The following is a 19,768-nucleotide window of genomic DNA, read 5'->3' as shown; positions in this document are numbered from 1 at the left end:
CCCGTTCCCCCCTCCCCCAGCACCTGGTAACCACCAATTTACCTTCTGTCTCTATGGATTTGCCTATGCTGGATATTTCATATAAATGGAATCACACAATAGGTGGCCTTATGTGTCTGGCTGCTTCTGCTCAGCATGACGTTTTCAAGGTTCATCCACATTGTAGCATGTATCAGTCCTTCGCTCCTCTTTATGGCTGAATCGTTTTCTACCCATTTATTACTGTTATTCTGTGAATAATAGTTGATAGCTTCATTTCTGGAGGGCCTACAATGTGTCAGACACTTTGCACATTCTTTACTTACGTTATTTTATTTATTTCACTTATTTATCCCCTAGGGGCTCCCATTGTGCGGATGAGGAAACTGAAAGCCTGAGGGGAATAATGACCTTCCGAAGGTCACATGGCCAGTTAGTGGTTAAACCAGGGCTGGAACCCTGCTGGCGTTTTGTTTTGTTTTAGTTTGTTTTCCTTTTTCTCCCCAAAGCCCCCCAGTACGTAGTTGTATATTTTCAGTTGTGAGTCCTTCTAGTCGTGGCATGTGGGACGTGGCCTCAGCGTGGCATGATGAGCAGTGCCATGTCCGCGACCAGGATCCGAACCTGTGAAACCCTGGGATGCTGCAGTGGAGCGCGCGAATTTAACCACTCAACCACGGGGCTGCCCCTTCTGCTGGTGTTTTGATTCCCAGGTGCCCACAGGGCTTGCAAAAAGGAGGGTAAGAGGGCAGTGGGCAGAAAGCCAAGAGAAGCCCAGCTAGGGAAGATCACCAACTTGGGGTGTGATGGGGCAAGAGGAGGCAGGTGGCTCCCTCTCCAGCCACCTCCCAGCTGCCTTCTCCACCAGACCTCCCGCAGGCCCTCTCCCACCGGGTCTCCACCCTGCCAGGGTCAGCACCTTTCTGACCAATGCACTTTGCCTGCCTCCACTTTAGGTCACTTGTCTCTGGCCCCTCCATCGTAAAAGCGTCTGGGGTCAACTGCAACACAGGCCAAGGCCCTAAAGTAATGCTCTGGGGTGACCGCTCTGACTTTCAGCTTGACTGTCTACTTTGTTCTACTGTCCCTCCATGGAGGCCTGGTCAGCCTTCCCCAGACCTGACTCTTCCATTCTCTAGCACCAGCCTTGGCCTGACCTCCTCTCCCCCAATCCCGGGGGGGGAACTGCAGCCCAGCAGAGTTGCTTCTGTTCTTTGTCCAGACATCAGATGGTCCAGGGAGAGGTGGAATTGAGGTTATTTTTGCCTGAGAAGCTTCCCATACCCTGACCAATCCCAGTCTTGTTCCAAATGGGTTATGGGAATGGAGGTAACTTCTTATTACCCATATTTCTTACAGCACCTCTTCCCCTGCCCCAACACACACACACACACACACACACACACACACAGCCTTGTTCCTCCCCACTCCTTGTCTGTCCCTAGGAACTGGATCCCTCTCTGCTCTATTGCCCCACCAGTCCTTGCACCTGCTATGAGAGAGTCCTCCAAGGAAGACAGATAACAATTGAGAGTTTCAGTAGAGTGTCTAGGAGCCTGGGGTACAGAGGTGGCTTGAAGTTGGGGGGATGGTGGAGAGGCTCTGTTCTGCAGCAGAGTCCTTCAGCCACCCCAAAGGCCCCTTGCTGAAGGTGCATTGGCTGAGAACACTGGAGCCTGGAAGTCTGTGTGCTCACCGTGATCCCCACCCATCTGGAGGCTCCTCTAGATGTATCCAGGTCTTCTCGTTCTCTTTCTCACTGAGGCTTTGCCAGGTTGTGCCTTGGAGAGATGGTGGAGGGGCAAGGCAACCCGGTCCTCTATCAGGGTTTGGTACTTCTTCACAAGGTCCTGGCTCAGGGGCGCACTGGGCAGCAAGGCCAGCTTCAGTGCCTTCTCCTGGTAATGAGGCTGAGGGTTCGGGCAGGGCCAGCTCCTGGCTAAGTCATTTGGAAGTGGATTGGGCATGAGCTGGAGGCCGCGGGGTTCAAACCTTCCACCAGCTGAGATGTGCCGGTACCTGTTGTGGGGAGGGGTGTGGAGAGAACAGAGAGGTCAAAGGAGAGATCCAGGCACGGTGGAAGGACTGAGAAGGGGAAGTGTGGTGCTGCCCTCCACAAGCTAGTGAGCCATCAGGCCAGAGGGAACGCCCACCATCTCTCTTCCTAACTGCATATCTGTCTGTACCGATGGCCTGCCCTGTGTGTGTCTGTGTGTGTGTACATGTGTGCATGTGCGTGCATGCGTGTGTGTGTGTTGGCATTAGGCTGGTGAAATAATGTTGTATAGATGGTCAAGCCTCCATCCTTTGGACACACAGTGTGTAACAACCAGATTCTAACAATCCTTCAAGTTCTACCTCCTCCACTGACGCAGTGCCAGCGGGAAGGGCGAGCTCAGCACAAGGGCCCCTTCTTGTCACTGGTGCATGCAATGATATCCACAAGCCCTTCCTGCTCTGACCTGCTGCCAGCCCACACCTGGTCTGATGGATCCCTCTTCTACAGGCCTGTAGCATGAGGTTTAACAGTGGGAAGTTGGCTTTTTAAAAACATAGTTGGATAGTGGCAAATTTCCTATGGTTCAACATGCTTTGCACCTGGTTCAGCAGATTCCCCCTATTTGCTGTCTTTGGTTTACATCAGAGGTTCTCAGGCTTGGATGTACATTAGAATCACCCTGGGGAGCTTTTAAAAAATACCAGGGGGGGGCTGGCCCCGTGGCCGAGTGGTTAAGTTCGCGCGCTCCACTGCAGGCGGCCCAGTGTTTCGTTGGTTCGAATCCTGGGCGCGGACATGGCACTGCTCATCAAGCCACGCTGAGGCAGCGTCCCACATGCCACAACTAGAAGGACCCACAACGAAGAATATACAACTATGTACTGGGGGGCTTTGGGGAGAAAAAGGAAAAAAATAAAATCTTTAAAAAAAAAAAAAAAATACCAGGGGTCCGGCCCTGTGGCCTAGTGCTTAAGTTCAGCACACTCTGCTTCAGTGGCCCAGGTTTGGTTCCTGGGCATGGACCTATACCACCCATCGGTGGCCATGCTGTGACGGCAACCCACAAACAAAGTAGAATAAGATTGGCACGGATGTTAGCTCAGGGCAAATCTTCCTCAGAAAATAAAACAACCAGGGCCCAGGCTGCCCCTGGGCCACGTAAGTTAGAATCTTCTGGGTGGGGCTCAAACCTCAGCATTTTGTAAAGAAGCCCAGGTGATTCTAACGTGCTACCAGAGTTGAGAACAGCTGGGTTTGCAGATAAATGTTCTGTTTCCCAACATGATGGTGAGCATCTTGAAGCTTAGACCTTGTCTGAAGTCCTCTGGGTCTCTCATGCTCAGAATGTGCTCTCTCACTGATCTTGAGTAATTTTTAACAATTTATTTTCACCCCTGATGGAGCTGCTCAAAAGGAACAGCAGGATTGGAGGAGCCTTTCCTCCCACCACTGTTCCTTGTTCCCACCTGGTGAACTTGGACACATCCTTCAAGGTCCAGCTCAAATACTCCTTTCTCTGTGAACAGCAAAACCTTGCCTGAGACTCACTCCTGTCTCCTGGCTCCAGGGGCTGGGCCGACAGCAGCAACATGCGCAACAAGGATGCTTCTCTCGTGGAGACACTGCAGGAATAGTGACCCGGTTTACAGAGCCTGGAGCCTGTCTATGTGCCGAGCATTGTGCCTTCAATCTCTAACCACCCCGCAAGGCACCAAGCACATCTCCAATACGCTCTTGAGGAAAGTGAGGCTCAGAGAATCTGAGGTGGTTAAGGTGGTGCGGCAAGCTTGTGACGGACTCAGGTAGATCCCAGCCTAGATCTGTTTGCCTCCGGAGGCCACGCTGCTTCTGCACACACACACTTACTGTACGCCAAGCACTGTGCTCAGCTCTTTATATGAATAAGTGTATTTTTCTTGTACTGCCTTTATAGAACATTATATTATATTAGAAATAGCTGTGAACTTGTCTGATTCCCTGGTCAGACAAGAAGGGAAGTGGCATATAGTGGTTAAGAATGCAGCTCCGGGGGGCTGGCCCCGTGGCCGGGTGGTTAAGTTCACCCGCTCCGCTGCAAGCAGCCCAGTGTTTCGTTGGTTTGAATCCTGGGCGCAGACATGGCACTGCTCATCAAACCATGCTGAGGCAGCGTCCCACATGCCACAACTAGAAGGACCCACAAGGAAGAATATACAACTATGTACCAGGGGGCTTTGGGGAGAAAAAGGCAAAAAATAAAATCTTTAAAAAAACAAAAAAGAATGCAGCTCCGGGGGTGGCCTGGTGGATTGGTGGTTAGGTTCATACACTCTGCTTCAGCGGCTCAGGGTCTGTGGGTCCGGATCCCAGGTGCAGACCTACACACTGCTCATTAAGCCATGCTGTGGCGGCATCCCACATACAAAATAAAGGAAGATTGGCACAGATGTTAGCTCAAGGCTAATCTTCCTCATCAAAAAAAAAAAAAAGAACACAGCTGTGGAGCTGACCTCCCTGGGGTTCAATCCTACCTCTGCCTTACTTGCTGGCTCTGTGAACTTGGGCAAGAGACTTGGCCTCTCTGTGTTTCAGATGCCCCATCTGTAAAATGGGGTGATAATAACAATTTCTATTCAGAGGGTAGTGGGAGGATTCAGTAATATAGCTGAAGTGACTACAACAACATCTGGCACTGCCATTTGTGAGTTCTTCTGAGGAGAGATCTAAGTCTCACGCACCTTTGGATGCCTAGTGTTTGCACATGTTAGCAATCAATAATCCTCATTGCAAGGACAGCAGAGAGAAGCCAAGGTCCTGAGTAATCTCCCCTCAAAAGCACTGACTGTTGGCATTTCTTTTTAAAGCTTAAAAATCTCCACAGCCCCCGTCTCCAGCCCCTCAATGCCCTTGGGACTGGAATTTGAGACGTTCTCTCCTGATTCCTCTCCTGCTTTCTTGCCACTCGTGCCCAGCGCCTAGACTCGACACAGGATGGAGAGACCTGTGAGTTCTCACCACGGGCAGGCAGGGGAGAAGTGCGGGTGCTCACGTAGCTCTGTTCACATTCCTGTCTCTGTTCCCACCAGTCAACCCTCCAGCTCCTCCTTTCCGCCTTTCCAAAGGCTTCTTACCCTTCCAGCCTCCATCTGATTTCCTCACGAAGCCCCTGGGGGACGCTCCAGCCCATGGCAATCCCGCCCTCTCCTGGATTTCTGTAATAACATCTATTTTTTGGTATAGTACTTTCATAATTCATTAACCCATTTTATCTTCACCCATTGACGGAGGCATGGTATTTACCATCCCTATTTTATCAATGGTGGAACCGAGTCTGAAAAAACTAAGCAATTTGCCAAAATGCACAGTGTGGACTTTAATCCAAGCCTCTGACTCCAGCTCTCAGGTCTTTCCATTAACAGTTGACATCCTTACACACCCCCGTCTGTCTCACACTTTGGGCACTGAGTGCATGTGCGCTTGTGTTGGTAGCTGTCTTTCCACGCGTGTATGTACATGTCTGCCTGTCGTAAGCTCCTTGGGGGAAGGGACTGAAGGACATTTCTCTGTATCCCCAGGGCCTAGCAGGTGTTAAGTACATAGCTGTACGCCCTAAATTTTAAGCCCTTTCCCTGGCTGTCCTTCCTTTGCTTGCATCCTTTCCCTCCAGCTACACTCAGAAAAGAGTTTGGTTTGCAGATGGCCAGACATGTGAAGGTTGGAGTACCAAGTTAGACATGAGAGAGCGGGAGGGGTCACCTGAACGCGGGTAGGTTGGGTGAGCTCACTGAGGATGGAGCTCCTCTTACTTCTTGAAGTTCTTTGGGGGCAGGATGTTGCCATTGGCATCCAGTGGAGGTGCCCTTGCCTCACTCCTCAGCTTGAGTTTCTCCACTTCTCTTAGTTCCTTCACCGTCCTGAAAATCACTTGGTTCTTCCTATTTGGGTCCAAGAAGATAGGAGTAGAGTAGATGAAGGTCAGACAGCTCTTTTGACCCATCCAGGAGGGAGGGGGGACGGGAGGCTCTGCTGGGGGGCGGCAGTGGGCCCTGGAGTCCGTCAGCCAGCGCCAGACATTGCTATCGTATGGCCTGTTGGAGCTGGTGGGAAAGGTGGCCGGCAAACGCCCCACATCGAGCCACGTGTGGAAGCCCCAGGTGTGTGGGGCAGCAGGCTTCCAAGGCTGGATGAGTCGGTGACGCACCTTGGACTTCATTTCTGTACAGGGCGGCAGCTTCAGGGCGAGCTGGTGGTAGGCTTGGCTGGTGAAGCCAGGCAATTCCCAGGATTCACTGGGGAGAAGGAACTCACGTTGAGCCCACGTTTGGTAGGTCGAGGGAGACTCATGGGCATGGACCATCTAGGGAGAGACAAAAGGGAGCCTGAGGGGCACCCTGCCTCCCTTTCCCAGGAGGAGTTGCAGGGAAAACAAGCTGCCAGCCTCCTTCAGACCCAGGATGCTCATTAGGATACCGATAGCCAGGCAGGGAACCACTTCTCTGTTCCTGCCTGCCTATCAGAAGTTATGACTGCTCTGTATTATTCTCACGGATTTCTCTTTTGCTCTCTTTCCATCTATCAGGTTTTGATCGCCCACCTTCTTTCCTCAACTTAGAGTTTCCCATTCTTCTCTCCTCCTTTCCATCTTGGTGCCCCCGCACAAGAGGGCACAGCAGGCCTGAGGGAATTTTGAGGGAGAATGCCCCTTACTGAACCAAGGGTAGAGGGGTAATCGTTCTCCAGAGAGTGGGGCCGGGTGCTTTTCTATCCCAGACTCCTCCTGTTCCTTGTTTCTCCATCATCAGTGCATTCCCCCCACTTCTCATTAAAATATAAGCAAATATAGAAGCATCTAGAATGTTGGTTCCCTCCCATTTCTGCACCCCATCTCCCATGAAATAAACAGTAGCAAATATGTGTTACTGTGCTAAATCCTTATCCACATCTCATTTAACCCTCACAGCCCTAGGAGCAGGTGTTACTGTCCCCATCCCAAAGGAACAAAATCCAAGACACAATGAAGGTTAGTCATCTACCCAAGGTGCCAAGTGAATGAGTGGCAGAGCTGGGACATGAGCCATCTGTCTGCACTACTCATGATACTATGTTCTTCAAAATGCCTCTCCCTCCTAACCACCCCTAGGACTTCTCTGATTCCAAAACCTCACCTGTTTCTGGGGCCCATTCACCTAAGTTATTTCTACATGATCCCCCAGAGGGTAGGTCTGGGCAATGTAATAACCAGGCATCTCCTCCCCTCTGTTCTGACCTCTGTGTTCACAGTATCACAGGACTAAGAGAGGAGGACCGCGGAAAGCTCACGGGCCAGCTCTGCTGCTGGGGAGAAAACATAAACCACCCCAGGGGGACAACCCCTAGCCCAATAGGGTGCAGAAAGGTAGGTTGTGCCTATAGGGCCCCACCCCCTACCTGCAGGAAGGGCTCTCGGACGTGGGATGGATTACTGCACCCTCTGGCTGATCTCAGGTTACTGGCCATTCTTCTTCTGGGCCTGATTGCCAGGAGGGGCAGCTTTGTAGGGGAGATCTTCCAGGCAGCATTGTTTGCTGCTGGGGTTGCTATGGTGATGCTTCCTGGGTGGTGACGCAGGGAGAAGGCCCTTACCTCTCTCTGGGAGGGCTCATTAGTCCCTTGGGCCCCAGCCATCTTTCAGGTGAGGCAGGCAGGGAATAGGACTCCTAAGTTGTGACTGCAAAAGATGGTAATGGGAGCTGCTTCTGGAGAGGGACTTGCCTAAGAGGCAGGGGGAGCAAAGCAGCGTAGACTGGCTTCCCGGCCTTGGGGTGGGCACGGAGGTGGTCATGAGGCCCCTGTAACTGGACTCATCCTTCCCCAAAGTTCAGGGGTGGTGGGGGAGGTCTACCCGTGTCGGCCTTCCCTTATTGGGGAGCTCTAAAAGGCCTAAGGTAACCAGCAGGTGCAGAGGTCCCAAAAAGAGGTCAGCTGTGCAGAACCAGCATTGGAAAAACTGCCACTGTCTGTGTCAGAAAGGATGTGTGCCTCTGCAGGTGGGACCAAGCTAAAGCCCTTCGCACTCTCTTTCAAGTGCCCTGCCTTTCCCTCATTACCACCATCTTCATCATCACCCACTTTCTTTTCCAACCCCTCCTTATGCCTTAGGGACCAAACAGCAACACATGACAGACACCAGCATGTCCACCCTGGACTTTATTGAGTAGGTAGCTACAGTAGTGTTCTGGAGCTGACTCACACGCATGCAGTCAGCTGGGGCCTAGGTGGCTCTTTGCAAAGCTGAGGTGCAAGCTAAGGAAGCCAGGCAGATCAGGGCCCTTCCAGCCTCCTCAAGCCTCGGGCCAAGTTCTCATCAATGCTAGTCTCTCTGGCATGATTAGGGACGTTATCAGAGAAACATCTCATGGGCATACATCTGGGACCCACACTCTGCTTCAGATGCACCCGTTCCCCCACCCCAAATTCAACTCTTGACCCATTACAAGAGCCCTTTTCACCAGGATTTCTTCTTGCAGGAAAGCTGACTTGGAAACACGGGGAGGTGGGTAGGAGGGGTCCTAAGAGGGACCCTGGAAGCAGACCCACTTGTCTGGGTGCCTAGAGTAAAGAACTCTTGAGGCGGGTACCTTGGGCCTGGAAGAAACCATGCACTGCAGGTCCTCCCTTCTCTAGGAACTCAAAGCAAGGAACAGAAGCAAACTGAAACCCCTTGTCATCCTACCCACCTTCTGGCAGTCTCTAAATAATGATCTAAGGAAATAAGCTTACATTTATAATTAGAGGATAATTTGGAGAATATACACTATTTACAAGGGCCACCCTACAAGAAGCAGGGAAGGTGGGAGACTGCTAAGCACAGATGCAAGCAGTTTGGGGAGCTCCTAATCTCTTTTCACCCTTGTCTTTGCTGTTCCCACCCTTCAGTTCCCAGCAGGGAGCGTGAGGGGTCAGATTCTCTCGGGGAGCATAGGGTGGCACAGATTGGTCACCAGGACCTCGCTGCTCGCAGAGTGCCCAGTGGCAGCTATGGTGTGGCATCTGCCTCGGCATAACCAGGCACAATGGGGCCAGTGGAGTGGACGGCCCCTGCCTGCTGTTCCCACTCAGAGGACTCGGACAGCCCAGCCACACGAGCACCAGAGTGGACAGCTTAAGCAGCGAGGGCAAGGTCACGTCTCTACCGCAGCTCGGGAATGAACTGAGCCCAGCTGACACCGTCAGGGCCCAGTGGGTCCTCCTCCAGGCCAGGGAAGCTGATGTCCAGCAGGATCTTACTGAGGCTGTCATTCATTGTATCTAGAACCAGGCCTTCTGTCAGAGAACGGTTGGCTGAAAGGCTGGCAACCTGTGGCTCAGGAGAGCCTGGCTTGGGGACTTCCATATGTGAGGGGGAGCAGCTGCAGAAGGGGTCAGAGGTGAGGTCAAAGGGCTCAGAATTGAGGAGCTCTCGGGGTGAGTCAAAGAGAGGGATACTTTTCAGTGGGGTGGTGCTGAGATCTGTCAGCCCCAGGGAGTCAGGCAGGGGGCCAAAGGCACTCTGGGGGGTCCGGACTGGGCTGAAATCTAGCCCCCGCACTTTGGCTGGGGGTGTGAGCCTCCAGGATTCGGGGGTCATGGGGAGGACAGACTTGCTCGGGGTGGAGGAGATGGGCAGCGTCTCCTTACTGGGTGTCTTAAAAGGTCCTCCCTCCTCCTGGGAGTAGCCCAGCTGAGAGGCAGGCTCGGAGGACTCTGCCGGGAGAGCAGACTCTGGGGCTTGTCGGGAAGTCCCGGGGCCCTCGGAGAAGAGCAGCTCGGGCTCGTCCGGACAGGGAGGCAGTAGATGCTGTTTCCTTCGGGACCGGCTCATCTCCCTCCTCTCCCTTCGCTTAATCACCAGCATTTCAGAGACACACCGGGCTGGGGACTTGAGCCCACTGTAGGACTTCTTGGCCCTTGGGGTGGGAGAGTGGGACGAATCTTCCCAGGAGTGAGACAGTTCCTCTTTGACAGATGGGCACGGCGAGGGCCACTCTTCCAGGGGCGGGCTCTCTACTTTGATGGGTCTCCCTAAGTGCAGTGTTTCCTCCCCAGGCTGGATTTCTTCCTCCTTGATGGACTGAACCGGAAGCAGAGGAGACAGCCCTTCTCCCAGCAGGAGTCCCTCCTCTTTCACTGGTCCTGCGGTGGGCAGAGGGGCTACCCCCTCATCAGCCAGCAGCACCTGAAAGGGAAGCAGGGATGAGGTGAAAGGGAGCTCTCACGGCCTTGCGAGTGAACCCAGTCACAGGCGGGGCACAAGAGCATGACAAAGATAAGTGACATGCTGGTACTGATCCTCTTTTTTGTCTTTTTTAAGTCTTAAAAACTATTTAATATGAGAATATATGATGAAGATGGTAGTTCAATTCCAGGGGTAAAAGACAGAGAAAATAAAATTGTCTATTTTATACCATATACAAAGATGTAAACAGAAAAATTAAAACCATACGAATCCTGAAAGAGAATCTAGGAGACTACATGTACAATCTGAGGGTGGGGGTGACCTTCTTAACCAAGACTGGAAACCCAGAAGCTGTAAAAGAGAAGAGAGACATATTTGACTATATAAAAATTTAAAATCTCACTGTGGCAAGAGATACCATCAACGAAGTTAAGAAACAAACAACAGAAGTAAAAAAATATCTTTGGCATAAAAGACAGAGGTTAATATTTTAATAACAAACTCACAAATTATTAACAAAACCTTATAGAAAGATGGGCAATGTCCATAAATAAGCATCTCATAAATTCCAAGTGACCAAACGTAATGAGAGGGTGCTCACTTATTGATAAGCAAAGAATGATAAAATGAAACAAGGAGAAATCATTTATATACAGTAGATGGGCAAATATTTAAAAGACTAATAATACCAATTCCCGGCAAAGATATAGGTCTTACCACATATTGCTGGTGGAAATGTGAATTATCACAGATTTTTTGGAAACCAATCTAGCAATATTTAGTAAGATTTAAAATACCTTTCCACTCAGCAATCTCATGTCTGGGACTCTATCTCATAGAAGCAAAAGCACTATTAAGAAAGATACTTGCAAAGATATTTATTGCAATGTTGTTCATAGGGCAAAAAAACTAGAAACAAAATGTGCCTATAAAAGTGGAATGGTTGGAAAATTTACGGCATAGCCACACCACAGAATATCATGTGGCTATTAAAAAACAATGACCGAGAGCTCTGCCAAGTGACTTGGAAGAACTTCCATGAGGCAGAAAAGTGTGTGTAATACGATGCCACTTTCCATGGTCTGTGCGTTGCATGTGTATATAAAATGGCTATGACTATGTACATATGTATATTACACTAAGAGCGTGGATAAAATACGGAGAATGCATACTGAACTGTCAACATGGGTTATCATGGGGAGCAGGGGGGACTGGGTGAAGGTGAGGGGAAGGGAGGCAAAAAAGAAGAAAAGGGGGAAAAAAAGACTGCATTAAAACAAAATAGTACACATGCTACAGTCACATCCACGCATTTATGTAAAATTATATATGGTGGTATGTATATTTAAAATATGTTTTTTAAATAAAGAAAATAAAAGCAAACTCATGTCTTTCTAAACTCCAGAGCCCAGGTACTTCCATCTCACTGAGGGGGCCAGGGGGTCCTATCCTCTACTTTGTTACAGGTCAGCTGCTGCTCACAAACTCTTCTCTGCAGGGTCAAGCCCATCACCATATGGTCTTAACTTACCCTCCACACCTTCCCCTCCAGGTAGACCACTGATGCTCACCCAGGGATGATTCCCCCCCTCCCCCAGGAGACATTTGGCCACATCTGGAGACGTTTTCATTGTCACCATGGTGGCGTGCTCCTGGCATTTGGCGGGGAGAGACGAGGGATGCTGCTAGATAGCCTTCAGTGCACAGGACAGCACCCCCCATGCCCCCCACCCCCGAAGAGTTAGCCTGCCCTAAATGTCAATAGTTTGGAGGCTGAGAAACCCAAGTTAGCCTGGGCCAATCACTCTACTGTTATGGTACTAACTGGCATTTCCTGCCTCGTGGTATCAGCGTGAGAATGCTCTCTCCACACCTGTTTGCTTACCCAAACCTACTTCTTTCTAAAACCCACTTCCCTTGTGAACTCTTCTTTAACCAACCCAGCCCATCTACTGGAATCACCCTCATCCGAATTCTTACAAACTCATCAGGTATTTATGGGCCATCTGACACCACTTACGTTGTAATGCAAATTCCTTTTTAGCTCTTAAAATGCTCTTAAATTTTCCTATGTATTTATGCCTTGTCTAGCCAACTAGATTTATAAGCTTCTCAAGGAACACTTAGCAGAGTACTCTGCACGTTGTAGATCCAACACTTTTAATCCTCAGAGAAAAACAGAAGCCACTTACCTTGGGGGCAATGCGGACTCGCTTGCTATGGCGGGCAAGCTCTGAGCTCATGAGTGAAGCTGCCAGGGGCAATGGCACCTTTACCGAGGGCTGCAGCACCAGTGACTGGTTCACCGGGAACTGGATGGGCACCAGGTATGAGCTGACTCGTGGTAGCAGTGGCTTCATCTTCCGCCCTGGGAAGAAACGGGAGAGATGAGGAGCAGGGGTCCGGGGACACGCCCCTTCTCAATCCCAGGAGCTTTGCTCTCCTTTTCTGGGCTCAGATCCCTTTGAGCTGGGCCAGAATCCCGGAGTCTGACTCCCTAAAGCCATGCCCCCAGAACAAGGACGAGGCCTGAGGCCCGCTCTCCCATACTAACGTGCGCCCAGTGGGAGTTCAGTTTTGATGGTCACGTTCCGGCGGAGCTCAGGATTGGGTCGTTTCTGCTGCTGCTTGTGCAGGTGGGGAGAGAAAGAAACCTGGGTTAATAAGGCAGGGGAGGAGGCAGGAGAACCCACCAGCCGCTCTGGTACTGGGCACTGAGCTAACTGACAGCCCAGAAAGAAAAAGCCGGTTTGGGGTGTGGATGCAGGTGAGCACTGTCTCCAGAGCCTTGTTAGTGGGAAAAGGTGGCCGGCACTCAGACGTATGATGGCAGGACGGCCCTACCGCCTCATCCATGTGTCCTCACCACCCCCAGGGGATGCTAAAGCATGTGGCTCTATGAGTGGCAAAGAAAACCAGGTAGAAAAGTGAGAGGAGACTGCCGCCTGCGAGGCCTGTGCCATGCATTCGTGGTTGCTGTCTCGCAGCACCAAGCCCAGGGCGTGTCCCCGCCACGCCCTCCTCTGCTCAGGGCACCTTCACGATGCCCGTGGCAGGGGGAGAAGTGGGTGTGAGCCCTGCTCCTGGGGAGGTGAGGTGCGGTCATAAACTGCTCACTCCCAGCAGCTCAGGCTGCCCCATGTTTAGGGCTGGCAGAGGCCACAGGCTCCCTTCCCCTGCTTCCTGCCTTATCCCTGTCCACTAAAGCCATGCTGAGCAGTGAAAGGAAGACAAGGCCAAGCCCCGAGCCAGAGGGAAAGAACCTTACTGATTCCAAGTGCTCGGGCGATTGTGGAGACCCTGGGTCCAGTGGCTGGTGGCGGTCAGGCATTGTGGGAGAGAAATGAGATGAAGTTACCACCAGCGTGGTCAGTCTGACCAGAAATCTGACCTGGGAAAAATACCTATTCCTGACTGATGCTGAGGGTCGCCCTGGAGAAATGTCCCTCCCAGGAGAGCGGCTGTGGCTACCAGCAGCCTGTGGGCACTCTGAAATCCCCAAACAATCATTCTGAACAGACGCTCTGGTGGCTCAGTTTCTGGTCTCCAGCCTAACACAGGGTTTTTTTAGAACAAGCTTTTCCAGACACTTTCTGCAAGAATCAGCTGAGACACTTCTTAAAAATACTTATTGCTGGGTCATCCCAGACCCACTGGGTCAGAAGCCCCAAGAGAGGGCCTAGGGGGCTGTATTTCAACAAGCATCCCAGGCAATTCTTATCCACAAGGCAGTTAGGGAAGCACTGCCCCGGGAAGTCCTCTATTTGGACCAGAGCTGTGCTCTCCATGGCCTGGCATGGCCCGTCAGTGTGCCATTTGGAGTCTGTCAACTATACCTAATTCAGCGAGTTTTATGCAAATCACCTAGGCTGGCTGGCTTCTCTCTCTGCCCTGATCATGTAAGATCATCACAGGAGGATTTGTTTCCCTCTGAGATGGATATTATGACCTCCAGCTCCGGCCCTCTTGAGATGAGACCAGGACGCTCACCTTAAACACCTGGTCCAATGTCAAGTAGCGATTGGCACTGGGGTGAATGGTCCAAAAGGAGACCTTGCCATTGGCAGATGTCTCCCGAACAAACATGTCATGGAGAGAAAGGTTGTGGCGAATGGAATTCTGAAAGGAGAGAAAGACAACCGGTTGTCAGGTACTTTAGCTTCAGAAACATCACCTTTGGTGTTTCAACCTTGCCTATTGGCAACTTTCTTCCTGACACTCCACACTGCAGAGCCGGCACCCGGAGCCACAAACCCATCTAGCCAATGAGGATAAGGACGGGTGCCATTTCTCAGGTTGGTGATAAAGAAAAGACCTAGATAGCTGTCAGGGGCTAGGAAATTGGAGTGAGACTGTAAAGCAATAATCAATAGCAAGAGCGGTGGGTTAAGAAATCAAGAAACTAGGAAATTTAGTTGAGGTATGTGTGTGAAGTTAAGAGTTCTACTGTGGGGAAAACAAAACAGAAAAACCTTGGCTTGGAATTGAGTGTCTGTCAGAAGACCTAAGTGTGGCTCTGACAGTGTAGTGTGAGCTACGATGACTCCCAGTATCTCAGTGTCCCCGGGAATAAAAGGAAGAGAGAATCCCTGCCTTCTAGAGATGATGTGTGACATTACAGGAGGTGAATCTTGGGTCATGAGGCTCACAGACAGCGTTTCTTTTTCATTAAGATTTTTTCATAAAGCTACTTAGTCACTCCAGCTGCTGTTCAATGTGGCACAAGTGGGCTTAGTGCTACGCTGAAGAATCTCCATAAACCTTGGGTAACGACGGATGAAGTGGTGGCAGCGCTCTTTCGGATGATTTTATCTGGATTCAGCAGGATTGAGTCACAATCCAAAAGATACCATTGTTATAGTTCTAGCATCCTTTGCATTTAACCGCTCCCTCAGAGCACCGCACATAGACCGCCGCAAGCCAGTGCAGACAAACTGGCGGGCCACAGCGACCTCGACTGCTTGTTAAAGAACATAGTACCTTCCAGCCTGGCTTGGCAATGTGCTTAAAATAAGGGAAGTGGTCCTCAATCCAAGTGTAGATGTCTTTCAAGGTCATGCGCTTCCTCTCGGTACTGTTGATGGCGAATTGTATCATGGCCATGTAAGAGTATGGCGGCCGCTCAGACATGGAGTCCTGCCAGGATGCTGATGCTCCCGGCGACTCCTCAACCTGAGGGTTAGGAGAAGCCAAAGGGAAAGAGACAAGGGAATGACATGGAAGAGTTCATGAGACTTCCCCTGGCCCCACCTTGAACAACATCCCCTAGAGAAACCTTTTATCCCATGGAATCATGCTAAAAACAAACTCATCGAGACCACTATGCCATAAAATAAAATTTAAGGATTAGGAAGGGTCTTAGAGATGATCTAGTCCAGTCCCTAGACAATGTGGAACCACTGCTCTATCATTCATTTTCTTGAAGATACTGCCCAATAATAAGCAGAAGTCCAGTCTTTGCAAACTGAAACCTCTCAGAAAACTTTGGGTATATATTATGATTCTTAAAGCACTGATTTTATACGAAAACCATACCCATTTTTCACACCTGGGTCTTAGTCTGATTCCTACTCCTGATGCACATGTGCATAAACCCAACTCCTTTCAACGTTTGTATGAGAGAACTATTCCCAAGAGTAAGACACAAATGTCTGCAAAGCACACGTCTGGCTAAGTCTTAGGCAAAGATCTGATCATTCACATTTAAAAAAATTGAGCTGTAACTTTATAAAGTGCACAAGTTTTAAGAACAGCTTGATTTTTACTTATGTACATGTCCATGTAACTCACTTTTAAAGGCTGTTGAATGAATGATTAAAAGGTATATACAGCAGAATCTAGGTGTGTGGCAACTGTGAAAAACAAGCCAGGCCACACGATTGGGTCAAATCAATTCTGATTGCTGGGAAAGTATTTAAAATTCACATCTAACTCACTTTATTTGATATTAATATATCTTCTAATAAAACTATCCTGTTAAAAATGCTGTATTCCTTTCATACTGTGGAATGCCTCTTTAAAGTTCAAGTTGCTTTCCAAACTAAGACTTCTTCACGTTTTCCTGAATACCTACTAAGTACCTACCTATGGCAGAGTACTAAAGTCAGTGCTGACAGAATACAGAGAGCAAGAGGAATCTGCCCTCAAGGAAATTTCACAGATGTGGGGAGAAAGATCCCAGACAGGAAGGTAGCTCAAAAGTTACACAGAATTAGTGCATAAGTGCTAACACCAGAACCTAGAAATTCTGCTCCACAGGCCACTTAGTCCATTCCCTGTCTTAGAAATTCCCTGCACCAGAGGATGTCCCTAGTGCGTCACAGAAGAGCTCACCTTAATCTGACTTTGCTCCAAGTGGCAATTCTCCTTCTCCTCTTGCTTGATGCTGCAGGAGCCCAGCCCATCAGAACTCATCTTCCCAAGCCACTGGATGTTGGTCAAGCTGCTGTCGAGAGTGCAGCCTGCTGCCTCACCGCCAGCTAGAGGGGAAACAATCCAAGATGCCACTTAGCTGCCTGATCTGATGCCCAACAGGCCCATCAATATTGGTGGTTAGGGGTCACCTCTCCAAGACCCCCACCCTTAGGGACAAGGAACACATGCAGAATCGGTTGCAGCCCTCAGGTATTCTCCCCCATTATGAAATTCAGGAAAAATTCAGGAGCATAGATCAAGTTGCCTTTCAATCTGAGCCAGACTGAGCCTTAGAGATCAGTCAAGGCAACCTCACAGAAGAGTTATCATCTGCACAAAGAAATTCGCTTTTCCGCCTCATGCTTCAGTTTTCTGCTTTATCAAGATGAAGAAAGATTCTTACTTCCTTATTTGGTCAATGGGAAGGATAAACAGAAACAATAAACAAATCCTTTTCCAATATAAACAAGGCAAAAGATACGCTAAATTATAACTGCAACACTTTTGACAGTGCCCAAAGGATTTGGGTCAGGGTTTCAGGATGAAGAAAGACAAGACTGTCCCCTGGTCTGGGCTAGACACCTGTCTGTTGTAAGTATCAACATTATGGACAGCAGTCCTTGCCACCAGAGGGGAAAGCCTGGGGTCCTCACCCCTTTGACCTCCAGACCACATACCACCGCTGTCCCATCTCTGCCCAGGAAGCGCTCCAGGTGGTCTAGGAGGATTGACATCCCTAGCTGCAGGCTTTGGTCCCAGGGTCTCGGTGATCACTTTTGTCCTTTTGGGATCATTGCTGGTTTGGGCTTGAGGCTGGGGTCCTGGAGGGTGAGTAGGGGCTCCCCCACAGCTGATGAGGATGAATTTATTCGGCCCACTGCTGCCACTCTCTTTTCCTTTGGCGGTCAATGCTGTGATGATGCTCTGGATATCGGCATTATTGGGGATGGCCACCACTTGGGTATTGGGCATGGTAGGGTGATTAATAATCTTGATCCCAGCTGGAAACTTGCAAGAGTTGGGCTCTGCCACCTCCTTGGAGGCCTGCGCTTGACCAGGCTCTTGTTGGGCAGGGGGCTTCCTGGGCTCCTCTTCTGATGTTTCACACGGGGCATTTTGCACAGGAAGGGGCGGCCTCCGTCTTTTGAGAATCAGTGGCCGACGGGGGCTGGTTCTCATTATGAATCTGTGCTTTCACTCTCCATTGAGAACCACAAACATGGACTCTGGGAAGTACAAGGAGGAGCAGAATGTCAGAGATTTGTTAGGCTGAGAAGGAGGTTCTGTTAGAGAGAGACGCGTTCCTCTACCTAGGACCAGAAGCACGAGCCCACCGGCCCCCTGAGACACCTCAGACAATAAGGAGATGAGTTCTACTGACAAAAGAAAGCTAAAATTGAAGCAAACAAGCAATTCAAAGGGGGAAAGCGGGGTTGGGTTGAATGTAGGTCAACACAGCCAAAGGTCTTCTGGACTCTTAAGAATGTTTGGCTACAGAAACAAGTGGGACAGTTATAAAAATGTGGGAATCTCTATTCCCGCCTCCCGCCTGCTATAACACAGATCACTTGCCGTGACTGGCTAGCAATCTGGAACAGGAGGACGTTTGGCAATTAGGAGTCCTGACAAGACTCTGATCCCATAATCCATTCTAGAACAGAGCCCTCATATTTTTATATCATCTTAGTTTACAAATAAGAGTCAGTGTGAGTAGAATCACAGGAGAAAGGCAGATTGTACTACTGCACTGTTGCCCCATCGCTGAAGAAATCATCTCTCAGTTCACAAGATCTCAGATAAAAGGGAAACCGCTCTATTCAAGGCCCAAGTAAAGTCGTGCAGGTTGTGCACTGCGTAGTGCTAAGCAGCGCCATTCAGTTCACGTTTCGCTATTATCCTGGCATTGATTCAAAAAAGTACATTTTTCTTTCACAATCTGCAAAATATTTATATAGTGACATTTTAGTACTTGCATGTGCTTATTCATAATTTAACTTTCTAAGCACGTTAGTTACTGTATTACTTAATTTCTCTTCCAGAACCAAGACCATAATCCCTATCTCCTGACTAATGAATGTGCTATCACCAGTATGCTACAGTGGTATTGTAATGTTAAGGAAAAGTTTTAGCTGTAAAAAAATTGTGCTTTGTTGATTTTAATAGATACATGGAATACTCAACCATTATGTAAAATTGTGTAATGCCATTTAGAGGTACTTTGACAGAGGAATGGGCTGTCTCTTTTTTAGGACATCTGCTATCTCCCTAAAAGTGACTGTCACACTCATATGACACTTGCCGTCTGCTCAGAGTTCACAGGCCCTCCCCACCCTGCCTCCTCCCTTTCCTTTATATCTAGGTTTCCTCTACCTTCAAATCTCAGTTTTACTTCTACCTCCTATCTCTTCAGGCCTCCCTCCCTCCCCCCATCAGTCAGTAGATACTATTATTCCCTCCCCACCCCCAAAAGATATCTTCCTGGTCCAAGGCTTAATTTTCCTCTCCACTCTCTGACCAGCCTCTTTCCTATCATTGCGAACACTTTATCTAGCCCAGGAGACTTCCAGAGTGACTCCTCTGACCCCATCCCCATCCCGATCAGGGGAACTTCAGCGGGTTCTCAAGAACCAGGAAAAGAGCTCTGTAAAAGGGTGGAGTGGAGGTAGTGTTGCAGAGTGGTGAGAGCACCTGGGAGCAGGGGAGTGTGTGGGCAGGTTTGTCTTTGATTTAATGCAGAATGAGCTCAATCTTCATCCCAGCCACAGTCTGCCACGCTGGCCCTCCCAAGACAGCGGGCACGGTGCAGAGGTCAAACTTCCAGGGAAGGCCAGCCAAGGGGTGCTTTGGGAAAGAAGTGAGGATAAGGCTAGGAGGCTGGATGTAGAAAAAATTTGCACCCCCGCTCAGACCTCCTTCCCGTGCGGTCCCAGACCTCCACTCCTGCCTGCGCCCTGGTGCTAGACCCCCTGACCTCGGCGCCCGAGACCTTGCTTCCTGCCTCTGCCAAGGCCCGGCCTGGACTCCACGCCTCCGGCCCGCTCACCTCCCGACTGCAGCCGCCGCTGGGCTATGGCTCCTAGGGCGGGTCCGGGCTCCTCCAAGCTGGGGCCGAGCCGGGTCCCCGGGCAGGACTCGCGCCTGGCCCGCCGGGTCCCCAGCGGTGCGGGAGGGGTGGGGAACCCCGGGGGATCCCGGGAGGGGAG

At 50.1% G+C, this 19,768-nt stretch overlaps 2 protein-coding genes across 5 annotated transcripts; both read right to left on the bottom strand.

Annotated features, from left to right (window-relative positions):
* Window positions 1-1,703: 1,703 nt before the first annotated feature.
* On the bottom strand, window positions 1,704-7,453 carry TEX52 (testis expressed 52). Its single transcript, XM_046668920.1, has 3 exons — window positions 7,385-7,453; window positions 5,764-6,314; window positions 1,704-1,998 (listed from the first exon to the last, which is right to left on the bottom strand). The coding sequence occupies exons 1-3, from the start codon at window positions 7,451-7,453 to the stop codon at window positions 1,704-1,706; spliced, it is 915 nt and encodes a 304-aa protein (XP_046524876.1).
* A 672-nt stretch (window positions 7,454-8,125) lies between these two features.
* FOXM1 (forkhead box M1) lies at window positions 8,126-19,723 on the bottom strand. 4 transcript variants are annotated; one of them, XM_046656505.1, is made up of 9 exons: window positions 19,609-19,723; window positions 17,219-17,791; window positions 16,485-16,630; window positions 15,132-15,323; window positions 14,142-14,270; window positions 13,420-13,464; window positions 12,706-12,778; window positions 12,344-12,519; window positions 8,126-10,151 (listed from the first exon to the last, which is right to left on the bottom strand). In XM_046656505.1, exons 2-9 carry the CDS (start codon window positions 17,742-17,744, stop codon window positions 9,126-9,128), a joined length of 2,313 nt encoding a protein of 770 aa, XP_046512461.1. In that variant the 5' UTR covers window positions 17,745-17,791; window positions 19,609-19,723; the 3' UTR covers window positions 8,126-9,125. The 4 variants fall into 4 exon arrangements, with proteins under 4 accessions (XP_046512461.1, XP_046512548.1, XP_046512635.1 ...); XM_046656592.1 differs by having other exon boundaries at window positions 12,706-12,775; XM_046656679.1 differs by having other exon boundaries at window positions 17,243-17,791.
* Between the last annotated feature and the right edge of the window lie 45 nt (window positions 19,724-19,768).

Source organism: Equus quagga, chromosome 1, assembly GCF_021613505.1.
Source record: "Equus quagga isolate Etosha38 chromosome 1, UCLA_HA_Equagga_1.0, whole genome shotgun sequence".
Taxonomy (NCBI): Eukaryota; Metazoa; Chordata; class Mammalia; order Perissodactyla; family Equidae; genus Equus; species Equus quagga.
Note: the sequence above shows the minus strand (reverse complement) of the source record. Positions and strands in the feature narration are given on the sequence as shown.

What these genes read in the sequence shown, in the direction of transcription:
- FOXM1 (XM_046656505.1), bottom strand. Translation starts at nt 17,744, where the DNA reads ATGAGAACCAGCCCCCGTCGGCCACTGATTCTCAAAAGACGGAGGCCG. An exon ending in CATTGGACCAGGTGTTTAAG is followed by an intron (nt 13,465 to 14,141) that starts GTGAGCGTCCTG and finishes GACCGCCACCAG; the next exon opens with CCACTGGACCCAGGGTCTCC. An exon ending in CGCCCGAGCACTTGGAATCA is followed by an intron (nt 12,779 to 13,419) that starts GTAAGGTTCTTT and finishes CACCTGCACAAG; the next exon opens with CAGCAGCAGAAACGACCCAA.
- TEX52 (XM_046668920.1), bottom strand. Translation starts at nt 7,453, where the DNA reads ATGGCCAGTAACCTGAGATCAGCCAGAGGGTGCAGTAATCCATCCCAC. An exon ending in TCCGAGAGCCCTTCCTGCAG is followed by an intron (nt 6,315 to 7,384) that starts GTAGGGGGTGGG and finishes GTCTCTCCCTAG; the next exon opens with ATGGTCCATGCCCATGAGTC. An exon ending in CCCCCAAAGAACTTCAAGAA is followed by an intron (nt 1,999 to 5,763) that starts GTAAGAGGAGCT and finishes TCCCCACAACAG; the next exon opens with GTACCGGCACATCTCAGCTG.